Source organism: Alligator sinensis, unplaced genomic scaffold (genome assembly GCF_000455745.1).
Source record: "Alligator sinensis unplaced genomic scaffold, ASM45574v1 scaffold542_1, whole genome shotgun sequence".
Taxonomy (NCBI): Eukaryota; Metazoa; Chordata; order Crocodylia; family Alligatoridae; genus Alligator; species Alligator sinensis.
This window is the reverse complement of record NW_005841963.1, coordinates 2,527,037-2,553,080: the sequence shown is the minus strand read 5'-3', so window position 1 is coordinate 2,553,080 and position 26,044 is coordinate 2,527,037. Positions and strand designations below refer to the sequence as shown.

Here is a 26,044-nt window from a genome sequence, read left to right as displayed (position 1 = left end):
TTCCCTGGGCTGCTGTTCTAGTTTCTCTATTACCAAGCCTATGCATTCTCAACCATTTTAGATTCAGGGAAGCCCTCTGTAACCATTTTTTAATTTGGTGGCACCCTAGTTGAGCATCACTATTGTGCTGCCTCAGCTTACATCAGTGGTTCTCAACCAAGGTGCTGCCACCACCCCAACCAGATGGAACTGCCCTACATGCCTCATACACAGCCAGATAAGCCTAAAGCAGACAAGTAAGGAAGCTGCATCTTTCTAAAAGATATTGTAAATGATTAGAGTATGCCCTTTATGCACAATCATTCATTTTTTTCATACATAAGAATCTGAAGAATTTGGGGTACTTTAAATTTAATTTAATTTTTAGATTTAGCTCTGTTCTATTGATAGAAAAGACAATCTGGGGACATGGAGTCTTTAAAGATTTCTTTTCTAAACTAATCCAAAACAAATGGTATTACATGGTACGGAGTTTGCAGAGCTTCCTGGTCCAGATCCTCTATGCTCCTCCTGGGAAGAGATGCATAGGACAATTCCACCTTCCCCATGCACCTGTTTCCACCTGTTCCATGCACATTTCAGACAGAAAGGTGGGGAAGTTGGACCATGAAGGGCTATGGCAGGACCAAGCACTCCTGACTGTTTTAAGAGTTATGAGGCAGTGAATGAGGCATGCAAGGCTGTTCCACTTGACTGGGGCAACAGAAGGGTCTTTACTGCAGCACTCGTGAAAGTGCCTTGTGACACCCCAGAATGCCATGGCACCCCATCTGAGAACTACTAGTCTAAAAGATTACATCAACTGGTAGCTTGTTCAATTTCACATCTCTTGCATTTGTTGTGTGGTGTTTGGGAACACCACAGATTTAGCAAAAAAATTCATGCCTACAGTTGTGGTATCAGTAAAGTGATGTAAAGATTTCCAGGAGGAAATGGGTTTGTTCTGGGATCTTGTTCAAGATTTTGTAAATGGAGATTATGAGCATGCTTGTTCAAAGAAAGCCCCCCCAGTAGTTTCTCAGAGCTATTGCTGACCATGGGTATCAGGGTGGGTTTGATTTAAATCAAAATCAATTTAAATCATGATTTAATTCACAATTTAAATCCCTAGTCAGAAAGCCTCTATTTAGTTACTGTTTTCTACAAAAAGTGCATTCTTGTTTGATATAACCTTCGTTAAAATATTCCCAAACAGGGTCTCTTACAGCCTGGCAAGCCTGCTGCCATGATAGGTTTTCCCTTCTACCATACCATTCCCTCACTAGATCTCAAATTAACGTAGAAGCTATACTCAGAAACTTATCCTGCAAGACTTCTGGAATATTCTGCTCAAAATGTTTCTGTTTTGTTTCTACTGCCCCTCTCTCTTTGCATTTATCTCCAGACTCCTCCTCCTTGCCCAGATCTATTCCATCCCCAACAATCCTCTATTCATTTAATTTCTTGAAACTTTGTACTTTTAGAAAGAGGCAAAGGCTTGACTCTGTGTACACAAACTTGCAGAGAGACGATATGGCTGATGGGTAGGTAATCAGGTCTGTCATCTCTCATTGCCATAGACTGCTGTTAACAATGTTATCTCTGGAAACAAATCCATAGTTAGATAACTGAAACTAGGCATCACAGAGATGCTTAACAGGATCTTCTAAACTGAGCACTGAGTCCTACTGGATTTTCTTTAATCTTTACTAATCTATAAAGGAGCCCCTGGGAACCCCTTAAGATTGGCCCCCTATAGGTCCATGGCCTGTTGTGACCTATTTATAAAACATTTCTGAAAAGGTTACATGAATATATGGTCTTGAATAGTATATAATTAGATGTTATAATCCCTATTCCACAATGATCCCTTTGAGCTCTAACATATCTTAAATTAAAACTATCTTTATATAGGTATATTTTTAAAAGCATCTGAAAAAATAAAAAATTAAATTAAATTAAAAAAATCTGATTTAAATTTTAAAAATCCGATGTTTTTTATTTAAAATTTCAGGGTCAGTTTGCCATTTTTCCCAAATGATACTTGTTTGCAGACTTAATACAGCATTCTCTTTAACTAAATCTATGTTGATACACTCATTTAGATGAGTCAAGTTTAACTATTTATATGCAGCACTAGCAATTTAAAACAATTCAGAAAGCCCTGAGTTATGTCAAAAGCTTTGATATCAGCTCATCTTTTATCTTTGCATTTGGAAAACCAGGCACCATCTTGTCTCCTTCTGAAATATTATTACTATTGGGCTTTGCAAAAAAATTAAGGTTTCAATTCATTTGGGCGCAGCTGCTGCTGGAGTCCGAAGACTCAATCAAGAAGACATCTGTGGGTGCCCACTTGCTGCTGGAAGCTAAAGTTGCCATTCCAAGTGGCCCCAAACAGTTTTTATATTTAAAAAAAAGGTTAAATGTTGACATGCCAGTATCAGAAGTTTAATATCAGTGCCATTCACCATTACACCTAGAAAAAAAAAAAAAAATAGTGCAGCATGCAACACCTACACCACAGGGTGAATTTGCATATGGATTCATTCTTAAACTCCATACCTTGTAGTACCATTTGTTTGGATTAGTTTAGAAAAGAAATATTTGAGGACTTCATGCCCCCAGACTGTCTCTTTTATAAAGAGAGCTAAACTAAAATTTTAAATTTAATTTAAAGTACCTTCTTCAGATTTTCATGCATGCAAAAAAGTGAACAACTGTGCATAAAGGGCATACCCTAATAGTTTACATTATCTTTTAGAAAGATGCAAGCCAACTCCAACAAGTCTTAATATACCTACTCCAAAGGATGTTTAGATTTTAGACGTACCTGTATTTAAGCTTTCCACTCTTAGAGGGAGACCAGACTGGGCCACAGCAACAAGTTTCAAAGCAATATAGAACTGACTTCTCCCAAAATATCCAAGTCTTGTTGCACCGCAGAGTTCCATGATCTGAAAGAAAGCAACCAATATTAGTACTTCTGTAAACTGAAGTAAAAATGTAAGCTCCTCAAAAAAACAAACAAAACAAACATAACACAACACCACCCTCCTTGCCTACTCAGCAATTTTCTGGAGTTTTACAACTTTTCTATGAGGCAGAAATCCTTTCTATGTAACATGAACTGCAAATAGTATATAAAATCTTTACACTAAACAGCAGAAGTAGAGACCCTGTAACTTGTGTTCATCTGGTTCCCAGACACTCGTATTCATGTAGGCTTTGGAGGTTTACCCATTACGTACAGGAAAATGAACAAGGAGCAGCCTAATCTTGCTATCCACCCCGGGTAGCGCTTAATTGTTCCATTGCCAGCTATGATGCCTTGGGTTCCCTCAGTCTGTGCATAATGCTGGATCACTGGTGGGGATCTGCTATATTCACTTGAATACAAAATGAGGTTTCTGTCCACCCCACAATCAGAACTGGGGAACAAAGCCCCTTGTCTTATAATCACATACAAGGAAACCCCATTAAATTCACTGTCTATCATTAAGTTACTGCCAAAAGTAGCATGTGCTCAGCTTGGTAAATGGAAAGCAACTACGAAGCTGATTACATGCAGCCAACATTGAGCATGACAATGAAACGCATGGCCCATTATTGGGCAAACTTTAAGGAAAAAATGTTGTGTCCCAAGTCAAGTCAGCCAAATAGATTCCAAATCCATGAGTCATTCAAGAACCATACGTAACCTTGCTCCCAGCAAGTATCCTTCACCCCCGCCCAGGGCTTCAGATGCTTCCAAATCCTTTGGCATGCATCCTATGTGCAGGCCCAAGCCTGGAGGCTTGGAATTCAGATGTCCCTTAGTTTTGCTTGCCCTCAGCTGTATGGCTGCAGGAGCAAGCTACTGGGGAGTCTCCTCTTTCCATAAAACCGGTGTATAGCCGAGATCTTCCCAGCGGAAGTAAAAGGGGAGGCTAACTGTGCATTGCCTCAGTCAGAGTACTATCCCCTGCCACATTTGTGGTTTGCCCCAGTGAGTAGGAAAATCACCTCGGTGGTCATGGTATTTACCCTGTCAGAGGGATTAATAAGCAATAAACACATGCTTCTTGGAGGCATTTAGAATTTTTGCCTAATATAAAGTTTGTAACCCACAAATGTACCTTGTCTGTCATAAGTTTAACCAAAATGACAAAACTAACTGTTCGTGGAACTGACTGGGCCCCAAAGGTGAAGCTGTAGCTGCAAGATTAGCTGACCTAACGGTTTTTTGCTCAAGGTTCAGCCTTGACAATAAAACTGGATCTAACCGCCTGGCACACCCAACACATTCCAGTAAAGCACATCCCAAGAAAGCATATTAAAAAAAACCAAAAACCTAAAAGGGTTGGGTTTGGTAATGTCAATTTCAAACCTAAAGGTGCTGCACTGTAATTTGCTTATTGGATAAACCCGAGTCTAGGTAGTAACTTTTTATGATAATTTTAACACATTTCAATCCAATAGGGTAACAGCTATAAGGCAAGATTGTTAGTTGCTCTAAAGCCAACAGATTAGCGTAAGACTAAGTATAAAAAGCGCATGCGTCAGGTGACCAGCAAGAAGGAGGAAACAGAACGCTCACTGCTGTTCAAAGCCCGGACTCCGGACTCCCAGTGTGAGTGAGGATAGGATTCTGATCAAGGGATCTCCTCCCCTGTAATCCCTCCGACAGCATCGATCGGGGATGCCTGACTTCACTGGAATCACTTGACGTGTACATGGCATTGAAGGACTATCGATAAGCTGCTGACCCATGTCTGTCTATCTGTTGTTTTGAACAGCTAAGTGGCTGATACCCTCACAGTGCCCAGTTGGCCTGCGACAGAATAGATCCATCTATCTGTTGTTATTATTTACTATTAGCTCTTTAATACTGCATTATCTGCTTGTCGCATTTATCTTTCTGTTAATTGTTGTATGTGTAAGCTATAATAAATTTGCCTTTGCTTCACTCCCACCTCCTTGATCCCGAACGAAACAGCCCAGCAGCTGATACAGTTGCAGCACCCAGTTAGCCTGCAACTAAATTGATACACTCACAGTGCCCTGCTGGCCTGTGACAGGGCAAACATACTGATGGAAATCTATTACAAAGATAGGTTAGTGCAACCCATCTGAAGAAGAAATATGGTAGTGTCTGCACACAGCCCCCTTCAGCACTGACTCCTTTTTAAGTCATGGTGAACCACTATGCTGAATACATTTCGACTTCCTCTTTACTGGAAGACTGGACATAAGGAGCAACTTCTCCGTAAGGGTAACTAGAACCTGGAACACACTCCCAGCAGAGATGGTGCGGTTGCCATCCTTGAAGGTGTTCAAGAGGAGGCTGGATAAGCACGTTGAGCTAGTTTGAGCTCATTAACCTCCTGCCTATGAACGGAACCAGACTTTATGATCTTCCAGGTCCCTTCTGGTCCACTGATTCTATGATTCACTTCCATAGCTGAGCTGTGCTTTTCTTTCCCATTTCCAATGATTCCCATGTCCAATGACATTTCTTCATCAACCTTAAACATCTGGCAAACATCACCAAATGGGGCCCCAAACAGTTCATCCAGAATCCCTCTGTCACACGCCCCCCCCAGCCTGCTGCATATGATTAGTGTGGCCCCACTCTCCATAAGGTAAATACAGACCAAGTTGCCCTGCACTTTATCTGTATGTATTTTTTTTGGAGGATCGTAGGTCTTGTGACAAGAACAACCAGTTCCAGTCATGGGGGTGGGGGGGAGCTAATTAGCACATGGACCTTTGGAGGTTGGGGTTCGAGTTTGTAATCTGGAATATACACACATGCTGAGCTATGAGGTCACCATGGCTTTAAATGCTGTTGACTGCTGAATGAACTACAGTATAACCTCATAAACCCGGATATCAGAAATCTGTAATTCTTGAAAATCTGGCATTTAGAAAAAATACACTACATAGGGGAGCAGTGGAGGGGGAAGATGCACATGGCAGCTGACACCACCCTCCACCACCCTGTACCACCACTCTGCGTGCAGCTGCTGCTCCATGACCGGCCGCTGCTACTGCGCCCTCCCTCTCTCTGTGACCGGCCGCAGCTCTGGTTTTAAAAATCAGAAATTTTCAAATTTCCAGCAGGTGCTTGGTCCCAAGCATGCCAGATTTATGAGGTTATACTGTATATGGTGACTCATAAGACGTTTGATTTTGGACTAATGTGATGAGTAGCTTGTACTATACATAAGTACAAAAGCGCTGCTTAAAAGTACGTTTATGGAGTACATTTGCTAAAACTTGCAGCAGTTTCAAAAAAAGGTAAAATACATCAATTTTGGATGAGCTAAGTCTATGGATACCCATCAGAAGTTTGCCTATATTATAAATTATGTTTATTTCAAGGTCAGTGTTTTCAAATTTGCACCTCACTTCCATGTGCTCAGAGCGAGCAGGGACAGAGAGAACAGAAAGTAAAGGGGGAGAGAAAATGGAACTGCAGGGGAGATGGGCTACCTGACTTCACCAGATTTATTTTCCCTGCTGTAGAAGTAGAAGGGAACAAATTCAAGGAAAATCTCCAATAACTAGATTCTCTACCTAGTAAATTGTAACTAGTTAATACATTTTCCACATATAGAACCTAACCATTGGGGGATCATCTCATATTCGAGTAAATTTGGTACCTTTCACAGATGCCAACAGCCTACTGGTTACACTGAATGGAACCCAGGGGTTCAAATGATTATATTCAGGGGAGAAATAATAAAGAAAACCAACAACAACAAAGTGGATCTTGGCATAACTTCACATAAGTTCACAGTACAAACAAGACATACATCTCCAGTAAGTTTCAACGGAGAGGTCAGAATTTCTATAGTTGTATAAAGGAAATTATAAGGAAACCTAAACACGTCACTGTGGTTCACTTACATTGCCTACCCATCATTTAAACTACCCACGCACAGGGTCCAATCAGAACGCTGGGAATGAAATGTGCACGTCTATGTACTGGAAGAGCATTATACTATGGAGAGCAAGGCCACTTGATTATTCTGGCCCATTCCCGGGCTGGATTAAGAGACGTAACTAATTGATTCTCATCTTAGAACTGTGTAAAAGCGTGTTGCAAATATAGTATAAGCACTTGATTTATTTTACTATGTTTTATTATGTAATTATATACTAAATGAGTCTGTAATGTTTCACTTGCTTTTTAATGTACTGACTGGCTTTGCGTATAAGAAGTCTGCAATAGGTGTTACGGTATTGGAAGTCTCATTCTAGTGCAGTAATCGTGTAGTAAGCAATTCCAATGAAGTAATCATTTATGACAGTTTATGCTTTCGAGGCTATGTTTCACTAGAAAAATAGGGATATTTAAAAAGTAAATATTAACATTATATATTGGGCAATTTGCATTTTAAAAGTCAACAGGCTCCCAGCTATGGTTAACCACTGTCAGCTAAAAATTAATACACAAATATTCTAGTTTATGATACACTAGCATGGATTAGCCAATACTCTTTTCCAGCATGAAAAAAACACAACCTATGTTCAAACCTGTGATTTAAGATTGCAGACTTGTAAATTCTTCACTACAAGAACACTGGTAGTCCAAATGAACTCAAAGAAACTATTCATGGAAACAAAGTTATGTACTTGCTTGAGGCTTTGCAGGAAGAGACACTTAATTTCCTTTATCTTGTTTTAGTCTAAAAAAGTTTTACAACAGCAAATTCTGTATCTGTACCCAGTTCCACTATGCATTTTAGAGATGCAATGACAAATTCAGGTTTGAGTTAAGTCTCGTTGAGACTTTATAGAACTATGAATTATAAAAGTTGCTCCAACCTGTTCAACCACATGTCTCCTCCTCCCCAGTATTTCCTGCAAGATGATACTGCAGTGTTGTTATGCACTGTTAAACAGCAAAATTTCAGTAGTGAAAAAATACAATCTTGGAATTATATAAATAAGGGTAAAGAGCTTTCAGCTGAAGAAGAGGCATAAAATGATCAAACTGACAAGAACCGACTTAAATGCTAAAGAGCGCTGAAAAGTTTAGCATTTTAGGTTATAATCTGATTAAAATGCATGCGTTTCAGGAAGAAAAGTTTCAGAGTAGCTTTAGAATTCAGTTTCTGGAACACTGAACAGTTATACTGGCAGATGGTTCTCAAAATTAAGTGCTTATTGAACTAAATGGCTCAAATAACCTTCTCTAGCATGGTTATCACAGAACTGTAGGGCTGGAAGGTGTCTCAAGAGGTCACCTAGTCTATAACATATTCAGAGGCAAGATGAAGTATATCTAAAACATCCCTGACAGATACTTGTCTAACCTGTTTTCAAAATCTCTCCATTGACAGGGATTACACAGTGTTCCTAGACAGTTGCTGCTGAGGTCAATGACTTCTTATCCCACAACTAGCAGATCATCTCAATACTGTATTTCCTAGCTGACACAAACTCAGTTCCAACACAGAATATGTTTCTGAATCTCTTATTTTTGTCCTTCTCCTTCGGGCTTGCTCCTATTTGTTTACATGTTTAAGTGCGTCACCCAAATTGGACAAAATATTCCAAATGAGATTTCACCATTGCAAAGAATAGCAGGGTAGCTGTATCTTACATGCAACACTTCCATTACCATACCGCTTTGGCCTTTTGACAGTATGACGTTAACTTTATCAGTTTATAACAACTCCCAGTTTCTCATCTATAGAACTTGGTTAGGCAGCAGTAATCTACCATTTTGTATTTCTGCATTTTAGTTCCCCTAAATGTAGTACTGGACCTTGCTTCATTGGATTTCATATTATTGTCATGAGCCCGACCCTCCCAGCCTGGCATCAAATTTTAAGTGTATACTTATATCCGTCAACCAAATTGTCAAAATATTAAGTACCAGACCCAAGACAGATCCCTGCAGGACCTCACTTGCATGTCATTCCAGTTTGACAGCAAGCCACTGATTATTAGGGTACATCCTTTCAGTGAGCCATGCAGCTGTACACCCCCTTCATCTAGACCAACGGTGACCAAGATGCAGTCTGCAGAGCTGTGTTATCTGGCTCATAGGGCTACCTACAGGTCCAGAAATTTGAAAGTATGGCAAGCAGTGGCAATGTTGTTGGTTGCAGCAATCAGTGCTGCTGCAACTTGTTCTGGCACCAAATTTCTGGACTGTTGGGGAGCCTCACTGGCTGGATCCAGAGCAGAGCTATATCATCTGTCCTGTGGGGCCAATAATTTGGTGGTGGGAGGAGCAGTGGCCGCCATGGCTCCAGGACCTGCAGCAATGAACAGTACTAGCAAACGCCAGCCTCACAGTCCAGATGATGCAGTCCTGTGGAGCCAAATGAGTTGGGCATCAATGATCTAGACCATATTTCCCTACTTTGCTTAGAAGAATCTAAAAGGGGGACTTGTCAAACTTACAGAGCATCTCGTATCTCCTGCTTTCACTGTATTCACTAGGCCAGCTACTCTGTTAAAAAGGAAAGGTGGACAGCAGATAGGTTAAAGACTAATACATTATAAAGAGAATGCTATTAGAAACCGTGAAAACGCTAGGAGCTAGAGTGTTTTGAAAGGGTCAGTTCCACAAAAATGACAGCACTGCTTTCATTACATTCAGACAGGTGCTAACTTTTCTTCAGTCCTTAGACTATGTACCTTCAAAGTACTCTGTAGAAGGTATAAAGATATAAAAAACAAAAGACACTAACGCTAATGAATTTGAATTCCAACACACAAAACACATTCAGCAAATATTCATGACATTCAAATATGAAGAACTGAATACTAGTTAGCTGAATACTATTTGTATAATGTATTTGCAAAATGTACTAAGAAGTAACATTTAATCATATCAAGTTTAAAACAGGTTGACACTACAGCTATTTTGTTTCTTTTGCATATAAGGGATATGGCAACAAATCCTTTCCACCCTAGCTAGCTGATATCCACTAAAAGTTTTTCCAGGTCTTGGGCCATATATTTTGGAAGACTGGTGAGCAAGATTTAAAGAACTTATAATAGAAGTAGGGCATGCTAAACTTGTTGTCATGATAATCAAGGGAATTTTAGTTGATTCCACAAGCTCTGGGTCATAGAATATCAACTTCAGATGAGTCAGTCAAAGGAATAAAGTTGACAGTACTGGAGCACTTCCAAGAAGAGAAACGAGTGAGGGTAGTGTTCCTCTTTGTGGTGAGGAACTATCTGGAGTTCCCGGCTATACCCAGAGGGACCATTTTTATTGCATGCTGTACCTATAATGTAAATAGTGACATTTTAGAAGTCTGTGCTCATCTTTGACAATGGATTCTGCACCGCACAAGTAAAATACAAAGGAGTTTCTCTCCCTCTTTAAAGCAACATGATTACAATCCCAAATTCATGAATATCCCATTACTTAACTGTTCATGATCATTCAAATCCGAAATAAAGACAACAAAAGCACTGGAATTCAGAATAGACCACACTGAGTAACACGATGTAAGAATTGTATCAGTATGCATTTGGGGTAACTGCAATATTAGGGTGGCAAAATCAAAAGGTAGATATGGTTTTTGACAAGCAAGGAACATACTTACCAGTACCTAAATTACCATATTTACTTGAGTACAATACAACACCCCCTCATAACTAGATTCTCTCTATATAAAAAACAGAAAATTTGTCATAATTTGCTAGGTATATCTAAAGCATTAGAAGGTCCTCTTGACGTCTCACCCCCCAAATTCTACAGCAGGGAAAGAAGTGTGAGAGAGGGGGGGGGGGGGGGGGGGGGGGTGGGAAATCAGGTGGCCCCCTTGCCTTCTGCCCCATCCACTTCTTCCCTTTTCAGCTTTCCTGCCTCACTGCCACCTACACCCCCCCCACCTCCCCCCCCGTCTGCCTCCCCGTCGTTCTCCCCAAACTGCCCCCAGTTTCTGCCTCTTCTCCTCCCCCCCTTACTCTTAGACACTTCTAGAGCTGCTCTGTCCTGGAACACAGCTTGTGGAAGCTCAGCCCTTGCCTGGCCATGCTGCAGTTCTGGATGCTACTGACTGCCTCCGCAGGCAATGCAGCAGGGTCTGCACTACTGATTGGCCAGGAAGGGGAAGGAGTTTCCATGTGTTCTGTGTTTAGGAGACCCCAGACCCGAGCTAGAGCCCAGAGGTGAACTGCATCTGACTGTAAGGGGCAGGGAAGGGGATGGGGCAGAAGCTGCAGGTAGGAAGGGGGGGCTGGGGCAGGAAGCTGCTGCGAGTCTGATTCTGGCCCCAACCCGGGCTCAGGGCCAGAGTTAGAGCCGCAACAACTGCCTGTTCCTCCATCCACTTTATATGTGAATACAAGGCAAGGGGCTTTTCCTCCCCATGCTGATTGGGGTGGGGGAGAACCTTGCTTTATATTTGAGTAAATATGATACCATCTACCTAACTGTGTATCACTTGAAGAAAGCTATAAAAATGTAATTTAAAAGATCAGAAATGTGGCCCTTCTAAAACTGGGCCTGCAACGGAAACCAGAAGTCTCCCTTTTAAAATCAGCATAGCTCCCATTTCTAGTACAGCAGAATCTTTATAAAAAATGCCATTGTCACAGGATATGCTTATTCTGAGCACTGTGAGTTTTGGAAGGAAAGGAAGGATTCTTTGTAAGTTTTAACAGTCACTATTAAAACTACTCAGATTCAGAATGCTAGTAGTCCCAAGACAGGAAAACTACTGGACAGAGTAAACAAGTTGATAGGGTACATCACAATATAATAAGTGTTGCACAAAAATCATCATGTTGCATATATATAATATTTCTATTTTGGGCACTGTACATATACATGAAGATACCAGTGGCCCCTGCCCAAGTTTAGAATTTGAAGCACACAGACAAGACTCAGGATATAACAAGCTATGCAGTGAATGTAGTGATCATAATGTAGCTTGATTAGTTACCTGCATCTAACTGATTCACTTCAAGGAAAAAAAAAATAGAAGTCACTCTTCTTAGCCTGATGAAAGAATGATCCTTATCTGACCAGGAGGATATGAAAACTGTTCTGAATGTAATTGTTTTTAATAGGTCAGTTTATGAAGACCCGTCTTTCTAAGTTTGGTTATAACTTAAAAAAACAAAACAAAAAAAAAAAGCACACAAAAACGTATGTGCAGGTAGCTATGAACTTACATGTGCAAATAGCTAAGAACTTACTTCTGTTTTAAGGATGAGATCTTGTATGTTACTGACATCTGAATTTCTTGAAGTGGGTCACCTGGTAAGATTCGGTCTATAACTGTACAGCTAACTATACCTCAAGCTAGCCACATGAAAAGGGAGAAAGAAGCCTCAGGGAAAAAGGAAGATTATTTGAACCTCAAAGTCCTCCTGGAGTAACTATCAAAAGGAACTGGAGCCAGATCAGAACCATGACTCCTTATGCAAGTTCAGGTCTGAAAATCAGTTCAAAGGGCCATGTAGGTAGTCCCAAGGGCAACTGCTTTCTAAAGTACTGTGTTTTTTCCAATGCAGCATAATTTCATTCTTGTCCAGCAAGAGTCAGCTGAGTATTAAAGAGTATTCATTCCACGAGCTATCAAAATACAAGAAACATTCCAGACGTTAACAGGACTGGGTTGAAACGGATAAGAAATTCATCCCTATTTGATATTATTGACACCGCGCGGCAACAATTGTACAGGGCACTATCTTGTTAGCTTAGTACTTTCTAAGGGGATCGATCAGAACCACTTCCACGTAGTGATCCCTGGTAACATCTCTGACAGCCAAGAGCTCCCAAATTGACAAAAAACGCCGAAGCACAAAAAGATAAAAATACGGACACTATTTCTGTCATACGAAAGTAGTACTTTCTAACTTAAAAGATTCCTTGCAACCTCTCTGCAAAGCTTGAAAACCTGTCTTAAAGCAGTTTACCTTCAGGTTGTATAGGCCAGTGTTTCTCAACCTTTTAAGTAGCAAGTACCCCCTAACTTATTAAAATTTTAATAAGTACCCCAACACTCAATTTTCCAAGGGATTTTATATTTACAGACTAATGTGTGCCATGTGCTGGAAGAAGGGCTGCGTATATAAATATACGCAAATCCCGGGACGTCATTCTCCCCCTGTACTCGGCCTTAGTGAGGCCGCAGCTGGAGTACTGTGTCCAGTTTTGGGCTCCACAATTCAAAAAGGATGTGGAGAAGCTTGAGAGAGTCCAGAGAAGAGCCACGCGCATGATCAGAGGTCAGGGAAGCAGACCCTACGATGACAGGCTGAGAGCCCTGGGGCTCTTTAGCCTGAAAAAGCGCAGGCTCAGGGGTGATCTGATGGCCACCTACAAGTTTATCAGGGGTGACCACCAGCATCTGGGGGAACGTTTGTTCACCAGAGCGCCCCAAGGGATGACGAGGTCGAATGGTCACAAACTACTTCAAGATCGTTTCAGGCTGGACATAAGGAAGAACTTTACTGTCCGAGCCCCCAAGGTCTGGAACAGCCCGCCACCGGAGGTGGTTCAAGCGCCTTCACTGAACACCTTCAAGATGAAACTGGATGCTCATCTTGCTGGGATCCTATGACCCCAGCTGACTTCCTGCCCTTTGGGCAGGGGGCTGGACTCGATGATCTTCCGAGGTCCCTTCCAGCCCTGATGTCTATGAAATCTATAAGGCCGTGATATGACAGATGCCTGATCTGGTGTGGATAGGGTTGCCACCTTTTATACCAGGGGTGGACAACTCAAGTATGTACCTGGGCTAAAGGTGATGTTGGCCAAAGCTAGGAGGGCTTTGCACAGCATGCCAAATTATTACTGGGGAATTTAAAGTGCCACGCAATATGCAGTGCACCAATTTTTTTGCCATAGTTTTGAGAGGTGGAAGGGGTGAGAGAGAGAGAGGAAAAGAGGGCAAGAGAGAGTGTTGGGGTACCCATGTACCCCCTCTGCCTGTGTCTCGCATACCCCCAGGGGTATGCATACCATAGGTTGAGAAACAATGGTACAGGCAACTATTACTATGGCTTTTCCTAAATTTAAAACTACCTAAAAAATGGCAAAGACAAGCAGCACAAGTAATACATACGAAACAAAATTTAAACTTTTCTAAAGATGTGTGTTCAAAGTCTATGGCTCTCTCCTGAGAATTGCAATGGGAATAGAACTTCTCTCTATGTTCTTATTTTTCTAGTTGCCAATTAGCAGGCAAATGGTAGCCGAGTTTCATGACTTTTCAAGCTACAATACAAATTAAACAACTAATTATGGAAAACACAAGAAATCTCCATCTTTTAACATTTGTTTGGATTATTTATACACAAATCAAATCAAAAGCAACAGCTTACACTACTGTGGCATTTTTTCTTGCCAAAACAATGAATTCCTTGAACTATCATTTAACATTGTAGTATGCTCTTATACAGTAACTGTGGAAGTACTGAAGTAATAAAAGAGTGGGTGAAAATATGAATACTGAACTCCACACATTTATTAATAGCTCAGCTAGTATTGTTTGCTCCAGGAATTATATTTAGTTTGAGCCCCAAAAGAGACAACAGAAGAAAATGCAGCATTTCAAGCCATTAAACCCACTATGATAAAGTTGCTGCCCTGGCTTAATGTGTAGTCTCATGATTGACCAGGTAGATACAAGACACTCAGTGACTTGGCTTTGCACTCTATCAAAGTTTAAGGATTGCAAGTCTTCAAAGCTGATCATTATTAGAAATCTGATTAGGTTTCTGGCAATTTTAAGAGCTAAGAAAGTCATTAACACAGCAGTTTAACTATCCCAACACAAGTGTTCATGGTTAGGCTGGAACAGTACTACTAATATTAGTTCTTACGCTATCACAGCATTTAAACACGTTTTATTTTGGGTATGACAGTTTGCCACAATTCATTAAGTAGAACTCCCCAGAGGTTTCACTACAAGTGCTTCACTGGCAGCAGAAGCAATCTGAGGAACTTAACTGGGACACTAGCTCCTCAGACAGCTTCGGTGACAAGTACCCCTCTTCTGACACTTGAAGCACTGGCCAAGGGAAAGGAGAAAGTAAATTTGTTTTGGAGCACGACCTGGCTCTAGAACAAGACCCTAAATCTCAACTGTTCAGATAGTTTCCCCTCCCTGACTAAAATCTGTAACGTTAAAACAAAGAAACCCAAGTCTAACAAATCACAACTGATCTAGAGTTGCATGCCTAGCTGGAAAGCTCAGCAGGTTTTCCCTATTCAGAGGAGAACACTTACCCATGATGTGGACTGTAGCAGGAGGCTCAGTGCTCCTGCAACTTTAAGAGGAGGTAGGCTGCTTGAAAAACAGCCTGCAGGTGTGCTAGGGCAATTAGGAGTCACATGGCCTACAGGGGCTGGGCTATCGGGATATAAGCTGGAGGTGGGCAGGCAGTCTACACCCAAAAGCTGTGGAGAGAGGAGCTTCTGAGAAATGTCTGAGCTATGGTAAGCAATGTTGATGGCTTGTAGAAAGGACTAAGGAGGTCCCAGAGAGAAAGCAGGGGCTAGAAGGCTTGGAAAGAGGGTAGAGGGCCAGAGGCTCTGGGGAGCAGGTAGAGCCAGGGTGCCTGTAGGTCTCACTACCTAGGAGTGGGGTCAGGGCTCAGGAAGAGCCAACAGCCAAGGGCCACAGCTGAAGGCTGGCAGGGCTTGAGAGCTCAGGGGTCTTAACTGGCCTAGGAGCAGGGCCAAGGTTCAAGTAGAAGAACTGAAGGCCAGGAGGGCCACAGCCAGGAACAGATGGGGCCAGAGTACCCATAGCTCAGAGAGGAGCTGCTGCAAGGATGAACAAAGCCAGGAGCCTGTAGGGGCAGATATGATTTGATCAGGGTGTGACACATCTGTGAGGCTTGACAGGGTGCACTGGAGACTATAGAGACCATGTACTTGGCCCTTAAGGTGAGGAACACGAACACCTGTGTTCATAAGAATGAGACCAGGCTTTGGAAGTCCTGGAGCAGCCTCCCTTTTCCTAAAAGATGATTAATATCAAGGCACAACAGGCAAGGAGAAGGAGAGATTGCCCAAAGATAGCAAAATGGACAGGGACTTCAGGGACATCATAGCCACGCCTGGAGCAGAACCCTATTACATGGACAAACAGGTCTCAAGGAGGTTGGGGGGGGAGGGGGGGAAACAGGAAATCAGTGATGTGAGGTGACAATAAGGGGAATAAACCTACTGTCTTCAATGATTAAGTCAGATTTCAAGGGCTCTCATTAGAAGCACATACATTAAATGTTTAAAATACCTTTTTTAGCCAAAAACTTTAATTTAAAGGTTCTAGGAGTATAACATGGCAGTCTAAAATTCTCTGGCTGCCTGCAACATGATGAATGCTACTTTATTTTCAACTCTTGTTCTCTTCTCTAATGCTAAACTAATCCCTTGCTCTTCTTTATTATGTGGCAGGACATTTTTACCTTTCCGAGGCTGGAAGGGGATTATCTGTTATGTTACTTTACTACTATTCCAGCTATGGTAGTGCCCTAGGAAAATTTAATTACTTAAGTTTTCCCCTCCCCACCACTCCTGTTGAAGGATGTGGCATTCTGATCAGTATAGCACTCACTTCAGGAAATATGCTAGATTCTGGTGTAAGGGCCCCACAAAGAGTCTGCTTTAGTGAACGGCCATGAACCATTAAAATATGATAAGCCATTTTATCTAAACTACCTATCTTTCCATTTAACCAGGGATGAAATAGTTGGAAAAACTAGAAATGGGGAAACATGGGCAACCACTAAGTCCTGTTATCTCTGAAAAGTCCCCATGTATTTTAATGTTTCAAGAAATTGTAGTTCTTCTGAGTGAGTAGCTAGCACAGACGCATTCAACAGCAGAAGAATAACACCTTGCTTTAGGAATAAAATAATCTTAAAAGAGCCATAAGGAAACAAACTAATTAAACAGGGTTACACAACACACGCCATTTCTTTTGCTGACTCCAAATCCATTGTAAACTGGTAATCATTAAGTCCCTGAAACCTGGCAAGAGAATTTTGTACTAAGAGCACAAAATCCTTCAATAAACATTAATCGGGGTTTTCTAGAACATGCATATTTGGTATAATATTATGAAGATGCAGCAACAGCAAGTCCTGCAGCTCATCTGGCTGCAATTATCAAAAATGATGGAAATGCAACAAAGCAGATAAGCAACCCTCAGAAATTCTGGCCAGATTTTCCAAGTCTCTCTTACTAGCATATGACAGTCCCCAGAAACGCACAGAATAACCAAAAAAGGCATATTTTGGAAATACCTCTTTTATAAACAGATTATTTCAGGGGCCAAACCACTCGGACAACTTGTCCTACCAGTCGGAGTCTGTGGGTCACCAAAAAAGTGCTGATCTAAGCCATAGTTGGATTAGCAATTAATTGAAATGCCTTCAAGGGATATCGGGGGGTGGGGGGGGGGGTAGTAATAAATCTGTCTGATCCTCCTACTGGAACATGAACAATGTATGTATGGTACTCAGAGGCTGACTGAACAAGAGTAGCTGCATACCTCCTTAAATGAATTTAAGTAAAGAAGTGAAGACTTCCTTGAAGTCCAGGGAACTCCCATATGAAGGCTTAATTTGCATGGTAAGTACTTACAGCCCTTCACAGCAGCCACTGTTATAGTACCACAGAGTTTTGTTGTTTTGGGAAGCCAAAAGGTGGAATCTTATACTTTAAACATTTTAAAAACTAGTAAAATATTAGAAATCCATACAGAATGACAGTGACACTTTGGAATTGAAACTATTTACTAATGACTAGACTGCAAGTTGAAGATCTCAGACTGCAAGTGTTTGCAATGGATATGAGACATTTACTTAAATGTTAGAAGAGAAAGTATGTTATGTGTTCAAGCAAAAGAGAAGGCAGAACTACAGTGAATGTAAGTGACCACTTTGAACACGTAGTCTAAGTATACGACAGCTAATTAACACTAAAGCTGTGAACACTTCTGAACACTTAAAATTCTGTTCCAGTTGCAAATATCTAGGATGCTTTCTTAATCCCCACCTCTTTGCAGGTCAGTTTTTAAAAGCTATTTTCACACTGAGTTGAGAATTGATAATAAAAAGCATTTCGGCTTAGATATTTATGAGGGAAAGCTCACCATATCAGGCAACAGAGTATGAGTTTTGGACCATAGTTTCACCGACTGCCAAAATACTTGTGGTCAGAAACCGTTTAGGAAAACATCAATCTTTAATGTAAGCCTCATTTTCACTACCAAGAATAGTGTAAAAACAAAACAAAAAACCCCCAATGAAACACTTTGCTACACTATTGAGGCTTTTGTCAGATTTTCCAAAAAAACCCCAGAGTAGTGGGAGCATTAGGACAGAACAAACAGCTAATAGCTTAATCAACATGTTCTCTGAACCTGCTCAAGACAGAAATCTAATTGATTGTACTTAAAACACCTGGGACCAGATCATAACAGGGCTTCTCCAATGCTAACTTATGCAGTGCAGAATATGTTTGCTGGTCAAGACAATACTCGGAACTCAGGTGAGTATACAAAACTTAAGAAGCGAGTCTAGTATGAGTAAAAAAGCAGATTAAGTGCGTTATTGTTGCAGAGCAAAAGTACCAGTTGGATGAATGGACTGTAAGGCAGACAGAAAACTGGTGGGCTCATCAGGCTCCAAGTGTAGTAGTCAATGGCTTGAAGTCTAGTTGGCAGCTGGTATCAAGTGGTGTGCCCCAGAGCTCGGTCCTAGGGCTGGTTTTGTTCAATATCTTGATCAACAATCTGGAAGATGGGATGGAGTGCACCCTTAGCAAGTTTGCAGATGACACCAAGTTGGGAGGAGTAGTGATTATGCTGGAGGGTAGGGCTAGGATTTAGGACAACCTTAACAAATCAGAGAATTGGACCAAAAGGAATGTCATGAGGTTCAATAAGGAGAAGTGTCAAAGTCCTGCACTTAGGATAGAACAAACCCATGCACTGGTACAGGCTGGGGACCAACTGGCTAAGCAGCAACTCTGTAGAAAAGGACCCTCAGATTACAGTGGCCAATAAGATGAATATGAGCTAACAGCGTGCTCTCATTGCCAAGAAGGCTAAAGGCATACTAGACTGTTAGTAGGAGCATTTCCAGTAGATCGAGGGAAGTGATTTTTTTTTTTTTTTTTCCCCCCCCCCACTCCTATTCAGCACTGATGAGGCCACATCTGGAGTACTGTGTTCAGTTTTGGGACCCAACTAGGGAAAGGAAGTGGAGAAATTGGAGAGGCCAGTGGAAGGCAAAGAAAATGGTTAGGGGGCTGACACATGACTTATGAGGAAAGGCTGAGGGAACTGGACTTCTCTAGTCTGGAGAAGAGTAGATTGGGGGGGGGGGCATGGATATTTTAACAGTAGCCTTCAACTTCCTGAAGTGGGGGGCCAAAGAGGATGAAGTAGACTGTGCTCAGTGGTGGCAGATGACAGAACAAGGAGCCAATGGTCTAAAGTTGCAGGTCTCAAGGGCAGTTTAGGTTAGGTATTGGGGGGGAAAAAAAATGTCTTGCAAGATGGGTAGTAAAGTAGTGGAACAGGTTACTTGGATGGTGGAATCTCTGTCCTTGGAGGTTTTTAAGACCTGGCTAGACAAAGCCTTGGCTGAAATGATATAGTTGGGGACTGTCCTGTTTCAAGCAAGGGGTTGGACTTCTTGAGGTCCCTTCCAACCCTAGTTTTCTATGATCTTAAGTAGAAAGGCATTCTGTTGTAACAATGAATTAAATTCATAACTTTGCATACCTTTCACATGCTGGATGTTGCTAACTGTATATTCAGAGACTATAGTTTTTTTGTACTTATGCTTTACAACATGCATCTTGCTTACCAAAGCCCAAGGTAAAGCAAAGTGAACTCAAGCATATTCCTGATTATGCATGTCTCTGATACTTGTATTGTAAATGTTCATTTAAGGATTTGTTGGGCTTTAGTTGCCCAGCTTGAAAGAAATTTTTAAAGGTAAAGTATTGCTTTCCATCTTATAAATTGGTCATTTGGTTAAAAATTGAACAAATGCACTAATTTACTATACTTTTGCAGATATTCAGTAGATGTAAACTTATTGGAAGATAACTTACAAAAAGAAAGCTGGGTTTATGCCAAATGCACACTGAGGCATGAAATATATAAAAAAACCTAAATATCATAAGCCTTACTTATAATACTAAGGAAGGGAAATGTTTTGGAAGGACATGATTGCTATCCAAATGATTTAGAACTTGAGAGAATTACTTGGAACTTGGGAGGGGGGCAAGTGTGGCCATTTTAAAGAAAGTGGTACCACACCCCTGTATCATCAAACGAAAAAAGCTTTAAAAGGAGACTTCCAGCTAAAAAAAGGTGCTTAAGACTACAGCAGAGGTCCTAGATCTGAATGTGATATTACTGAGAACAGTAAAGCACTCAGTGGAATCAATCAAAACAGGATCAGGCACTGAGTAAACAGACATTCACAGCATTTTGAAGTTTTGGTTTATACCTAAAAGCATCCTGTACACACATGCGCACAAATACACCCTTGCTTGCTTTCTCTAGATGAGGCACTTGACACTTCAGCTCAGTTTTCACTTGCAGTTAACATTTTATTGCTTCTTCTGTGTTAGTAAATTGCAGTCTATCTCCAGGGAAATATTTTCACAGCAGGTCCCCATCTGCGCAAAAAAAATACTTGCTTTCAGCTTTTTTTTTTTTTAAATCAGGTTTTGATATATGGTAGTCTATACAAGCAAACAAGGCTTCCTAAAGGCAGGTCTAGAAATCAATTTTAAAAGCCTCTTAGACAAATTTTATTTTGAAATATGTAATTACTTCAACTCATGCCTTTAATGCCTTTTGTTTCTAGTAAAGTCTACATCACAAAATTAAAATTTAAAACCTAAAGCAGTAGAGAGAGAAGCTACAGATGTACTAACTACAGTACTAAGATACCATTTGACAGATAATACTTTCATTTTCCTTACTCAGTTCCAAGTGTACACTTCCAATCTCTCCTGTGGATTATTCAATAGGACAATAACATGAAATTGTATTATTCAATAGGACAGTAACCTGCAAGGGGCTGCTTGAGACCCCTCCCCACCCACCCCACACACTGAGGAGCTGGGACCTGGGGGCAGCAGGTTGCGAGTGAGGAGCACTGGGTCCGGAATGGCCATCGTGCTTACAAATGGGTCCTGTTACAAAAAAGGTTGAGAACTGCTGGACTAAATGACCTCCTGTGGTCCCTTCCAACCCTAATTTTCTATGATTCTATGGTGTGAAAGTGCTTACTTAAGATTAAAAGAAGAAAGTAAATAGTACACTGCAACAAGATCATTTGCACCATTATAACTTCAGGAGTGTCATAAACAGTAACTTCAGACTACAGTTAAGTGTTGTAAATTAAATTCTAGGGCTCTCTCATGATACAGTAAGAGAAATTTAGTGCAAATTCATAAAATGGTCTATAATTATACAACTTGTAAAAATGCAGCACTGAAAGCTTCAAAACAATTCCTTCCCTTTCCAAGAGATGTTCTCTCTGAATAAAATACTAAATACATACACAAAAACTCCCCCTTTTGCTCCCCAGAAATTAGTCACCTTAAGTGGTGAAACTGTTTTTTCTGCTCAGAATAGAAGAGTGGACATGCTGTAAAAGTGGCAGCTGCTGCTTTTCCTTCTCTTCCCTTCAGCAGCTGCAAGGAGGCCAGTGGATGAGTTATGGGTAGGGGGCAGTGGTTTAGTACCTACTTTCATTCCAGTTCTACTCAAAACTTAGAACTAATAGTGGGGCAGCAGTACTGGTGTTTCTGTTCAGGCAGCGTTGAGAGAGTCTATTAACTTTGCAGCTCATTACAACTGTTCTTCATTCCACTGGTGTTAACCCTCATCTTTTCTATGATTTTGATATTCCACTAATCCAGCTATCCTTTCTTCAGCAATTTGGCTGTCTGTGGGCTACTCCTGGTCTCTCTTCTCCTATTTCACTGTCCTAAGACTTTTTCCAAAAACCCAGATCCACCCATTTAGTTCATTCTTCAGCAACAGCTACAGTTTCAGCTTTTGGTTGAGCTGTCAAGAGCTGCTGACAGTTCAGCTGTGAAAGGGTTAAAGCTGTAGGAAATGCAAGGTGAGCAAGCTGAAGATTAGGTTCTGTTCCATGCAGCCATAACTCTGGAAAACTCTCTCTTCATTCTGCCTTCCCAAAAACAAGGTGCATTAAGCTTGCAAGAGAGAACGGTATCTATTAATATCAGACTAGCATAATAATATATTTAAGTATCAGCCTAACAAAATAAAGGGACAATCATAAAGGCCTGGTTGTATGCATTTCAATACCAGAACAAAGCAGGGCAGGGCATCAACTAAACCTCTCTAATATCAGAACAGAGATGCACTAAAAACAGACTATACCTTTCTTCTTAGAAAAATAAAGTCTCTTGCTGTTTCATGTTCTAATTCATTACAAAATCTAATTTGTATAAAGTTCTGCACTTTACTAACTTAATTTATCAGTGTCCTTTTGTTCAGCAAATTAGTATGTGTCACACCTCTATTAAAAGTACTTCAATTGAGACTTTAATTCCACTTTTCCTTTAATGGAATTCTAAAGAGATTTTAAAATATAGCCTGTCTTATTCAAGCTATATGAAAACATGTGCCCATCAAAAAATGGTGGGGTAAGTTTTCCTACTCGGCTCCCTATATTTGGCTTCAGTCTTGAAGAAAAAAAAAAAATGTTGTGTTATGTTCTAAGAGTCAGTTTTAGGAAGTTGTGTGTAAGGAAACCAGATATAAACATAAAACATCTAGTCAATGGATGCAAAGAACAGCCATAGATCTTCACAAAATTAACTGTAAAAAAAAAAAAAAAATTGTAAAACAGAGGGGCAGTGAGGGTGGGATATAACAACATCCCTGACAACTGCTTCACAGTAAACTGTGATACATTCTTCAGAGTCTCAATTTTTGATTTTTAGAAAATGTCAATCTGGTTCTCGACGTTTCAACAACAGACTTTCACATGCAGGCAAATAGGGGGACTATAAGAATGTAGGTTAAACAAAGTGAGGTAAAATCCTTGCATACAGTCAGTGCACTCCCTCTCAATCTCATCACGTAGAGAAGAAACTGGTATTGTCTCTAGCCAAAGCAACTATTCTGTGATTATCACAGTAGCCCTTGAATTCACTAATGAATGCAGATGAAGTTTTTGGCTCCTGTGCTTTCCTTAGATACTAAGCATCAGTGCTTCACAGTGAGTCAACTCTGCATGGGAAGGCCCACTGGCCTGGACAAATCCAAACAAAAACCCCCAACAACAAGAAACCTTGCCTTTTGAATGCCATTCACATGTACATGGAGCTAAATGGTATCAGTTCTCCCTTTTACCAACTTGTCTGAGACCCACCTTAAAGATACCCAGACAAATTCACTGTGAAGCAGTTGTCAGGGATGTTATCCCACACTCGCTTCCCCTCTGTTTTAGGATTTTACAATTATCCTTGTGTAGTTCCCTTGCTAGCTTAATAAAAAAATAGCTTTCAATCTTCTGAAACTCAAGGCACCCCTTGCTTAATTCAAAGCACCCCTTAGAAAAGTGACAGCTCTTTGCTCTCTTTTTTTTTTTTTTCCTATGGAAAAAATGGTAAAATTTCTCTCTAGAGAAAAACTCAAAAAGCCTACAACATGTCCAGATGTCTTTTTACACTATGGATTCCCATATGAAACCCTTTGATCTCTTCTGAATCATGTGTAGGTGTTTGGCAGACAAGGTTCTTTGGGTAGATGTGATATCTTTTATTAGACCGACTAAATTATTGTCTGCCTATGTCCTTAGACCAACACAGCTACAACCAACAACCCTAAAGTGTAGGTGTTTGCACACCTGACTGCGCTAATATTACACAACACCATTAAAAGGAGCTCACAGAAAACCACCGAGTTAAAGGTTATGTATATAGGGAGAATTAAGAGGACATAATGAAAGGCTAGCATCCTTAGAGGATTATGTTGCAGTGCATGGTCCATGGCATGTTTACTGTTGCAATGACAAGGTATGTGGAGAACTAAAGCATACGTATCCATTAGATAGCTTAATTTCCCTGGGTTTTGCTGCTTTGTCATACATTGTATATAGTAACCTTAACTGTGCAGGAAGTCTTTTAATTGTGGTTGCAGCTTGGAGGTAGGAGTTATGAACAAACCATTCTCTGTTGAAGACAAGAAAAACAAACAAAGATGTAGAATAAGTCTTCAAAGGGAAGGTCTGTGCCCTCAAACTACAACCAGCAGGTTTGTGGGCAAGACACATGAAGAGAAGATGCAACTAAATCAATCCCACAAGTTCCAGATTTTTTATAACATCTGTGCACATGGTATTCCAGATGAATATGTGCATGTAATGGTATTTACGTTTTCTTTGTACTTTTTCTTCCCCCTCATTTCTTATAAAATGTTTCTCTCACTTTCTGCTTTGACTGCACACTGACCAGATACTTTTCACAGCGATCTCTGAAGCGGCAAGTCAGTCCTTTTCTTCATTAATACAGTTAATTTCAAATCCTTTCAGGTGTGTAAAATCCTTTCAGCAGTTTACAGTTCTTCTAAAAATGCATTACTTTGCAAGAGAATAGTTACCACATCTGAAACAAATTAGGTAGGACATTGACCTGTGTTTGGAAAAAAAACTGGCTGCGAGTCTGTCTGTTTCAACTAAACTAGTCTCAAAAGAAGAGCACTACCACTGGACTTAAATGCACAGCAATCCATGTCTGAAGGGGAAGAGACATTAAAATACAATAAAAAAAAGGTGGCCACGTGCTTGCAAGCTACAAGTATTTCTGACTGATGGAGTCACAATTCCTTATGTAAATGCTAGTCCTGGAAAGCCTTTGATCATGACCTCAAGGAACCAACGTGCTTTTTAACCAAGGTCACTCAGCCCCCGCTGCTGCATCACACTGCCTGTGGAGTTCCTCATGAGTCCGTGGAAAGCTCCACAGGCCACGGCTGTTGCTGGATCAGGCACGCAGAACAGCCCAGGGCTCAACCCGAGAGCATGGGGCTAGGCTGAGGCAGCGCAGGACCCTGCAGCCTAATTCCACCACACAGGGTCTGACTGGCCCACGGAGCAGCCCTGTACCACTCCTGTGGGCCTAGGAACGAAAGGGTTGAGTTATAACCTTTAACCCTGGTGTCGATGAGGTGAATAGGTGGGTCTCCCCTGCCCAGGTAGTCTGAATGCTGGTGCACACACACATCTTCTCCACTTCTGTAAGACAACCAACAGCCATCCCCTCCTTCCCCTGAAGTGCAGCCCATGCACAGGGGCACTCTAAGCCCCTTGCAGCTAATCCCATCCTTGGCTCTCAGGAGCCTGTACAAGTGCAATGGCTCTCAGTCTTTGTAGCCTCAAAGCACCCCCCTCCCCCATGAGTCTCCAGGCATCCCCAAACACCATCAGTTTCCACCCTTTTTTTTTTTGCACAAGAAGGCAGCAATTTGTCTGTTGCAAAGATCTGAGAGAGGCAGCAGCGGGGGCTTTTGAACACTAGATTCCTGCTTAAAATCGCTGGGATTATATTGTGTGACACCCGCATACTTCACAGGCTGGTGTCTCTTAACCCCATGAGAGGATGCCCTCCCGTGCTGGCATCTGCACAGGAGGGTGGCAGCCGTCTCGCATGCCTCCGCAGGATCTTGGGGCACCCTGAGGGGCTGCAGCTCCCTGGCTGAGAAACCAGGGGGGAGCCGACCCCCCGACTGCTCGGGGTGGGGAGTCCATTCCGCGGCCAAGCCCCGCCCCCCCTCGTCGCTGCCCCGCGGGGGGCGGAGCTTGGCCGGAGCCGCGCAACTGCCCAACGGAACGCCCCGCCCACGGGGGCCCGGGCTGGGGGGAGGGGCCGGTCAGTACCTGCATGACCACGTCGGCGGGCAGCTGCGCGGCGCGGAAGAGCTCGAGCACGCGCCCGTTGGACGCCACCTTCTTGGTGCTCTCCGTGTCGCAGTAGGAGAAGAGGTCGCAGTAGTAGCGCTGCTCCGCCTCGCTCAGCGTCAGGCCTTCCATCGTCCGCCCCGGCCGCCGGGGAGGGCAGAGCCCGGGC

The 26,044-nt window shown here is 41.7% G+C and overlaps 1 protein-coding gene across 18 annotated transcripts in view; it reads right to left on the bottom strand.

Moving 5' to 3' along the window:
* Positions 1-26,038, bottom strand: part of REPS1 (RALBP1 associated Eps domain containing 1) — a 101,080-nt gene extending 75,042 nt beyond the window's left edge. For 15 of the 18 annotated variants that reach the window (XR_003093299.1, XR_003093300.1, XM_025200315.1 and 12 more), the window contains exons 1-2: positions 25,855-26,038; positions 2,813-2,936 (exon numbers count right to left, since the gene is read on the bottom strand). Coding sequence is in view for 16 of the 18 variants with exons in the window: in XM_025200315.1 (XP_025056100.1) it covers positions 2,813-2,936; positions 25,855-26,007 (277 nt within the window). In the remaining 2 variants the exon portion in view is untranslated. Of the gene's footprint in view, positions 1-2,812; positions 2,937-18,542; positions 18,705-20,436; positions 20,609-25,854 lie in introns of all 18 variants that reach the window. The other 3 variants (XM_025200317.1, XM_025200319.1, XM_025200318.1) reach the window with 3 other exon arrangements.
* Positions 26,039-26,044: the final 6 nt, after the last annotated feature.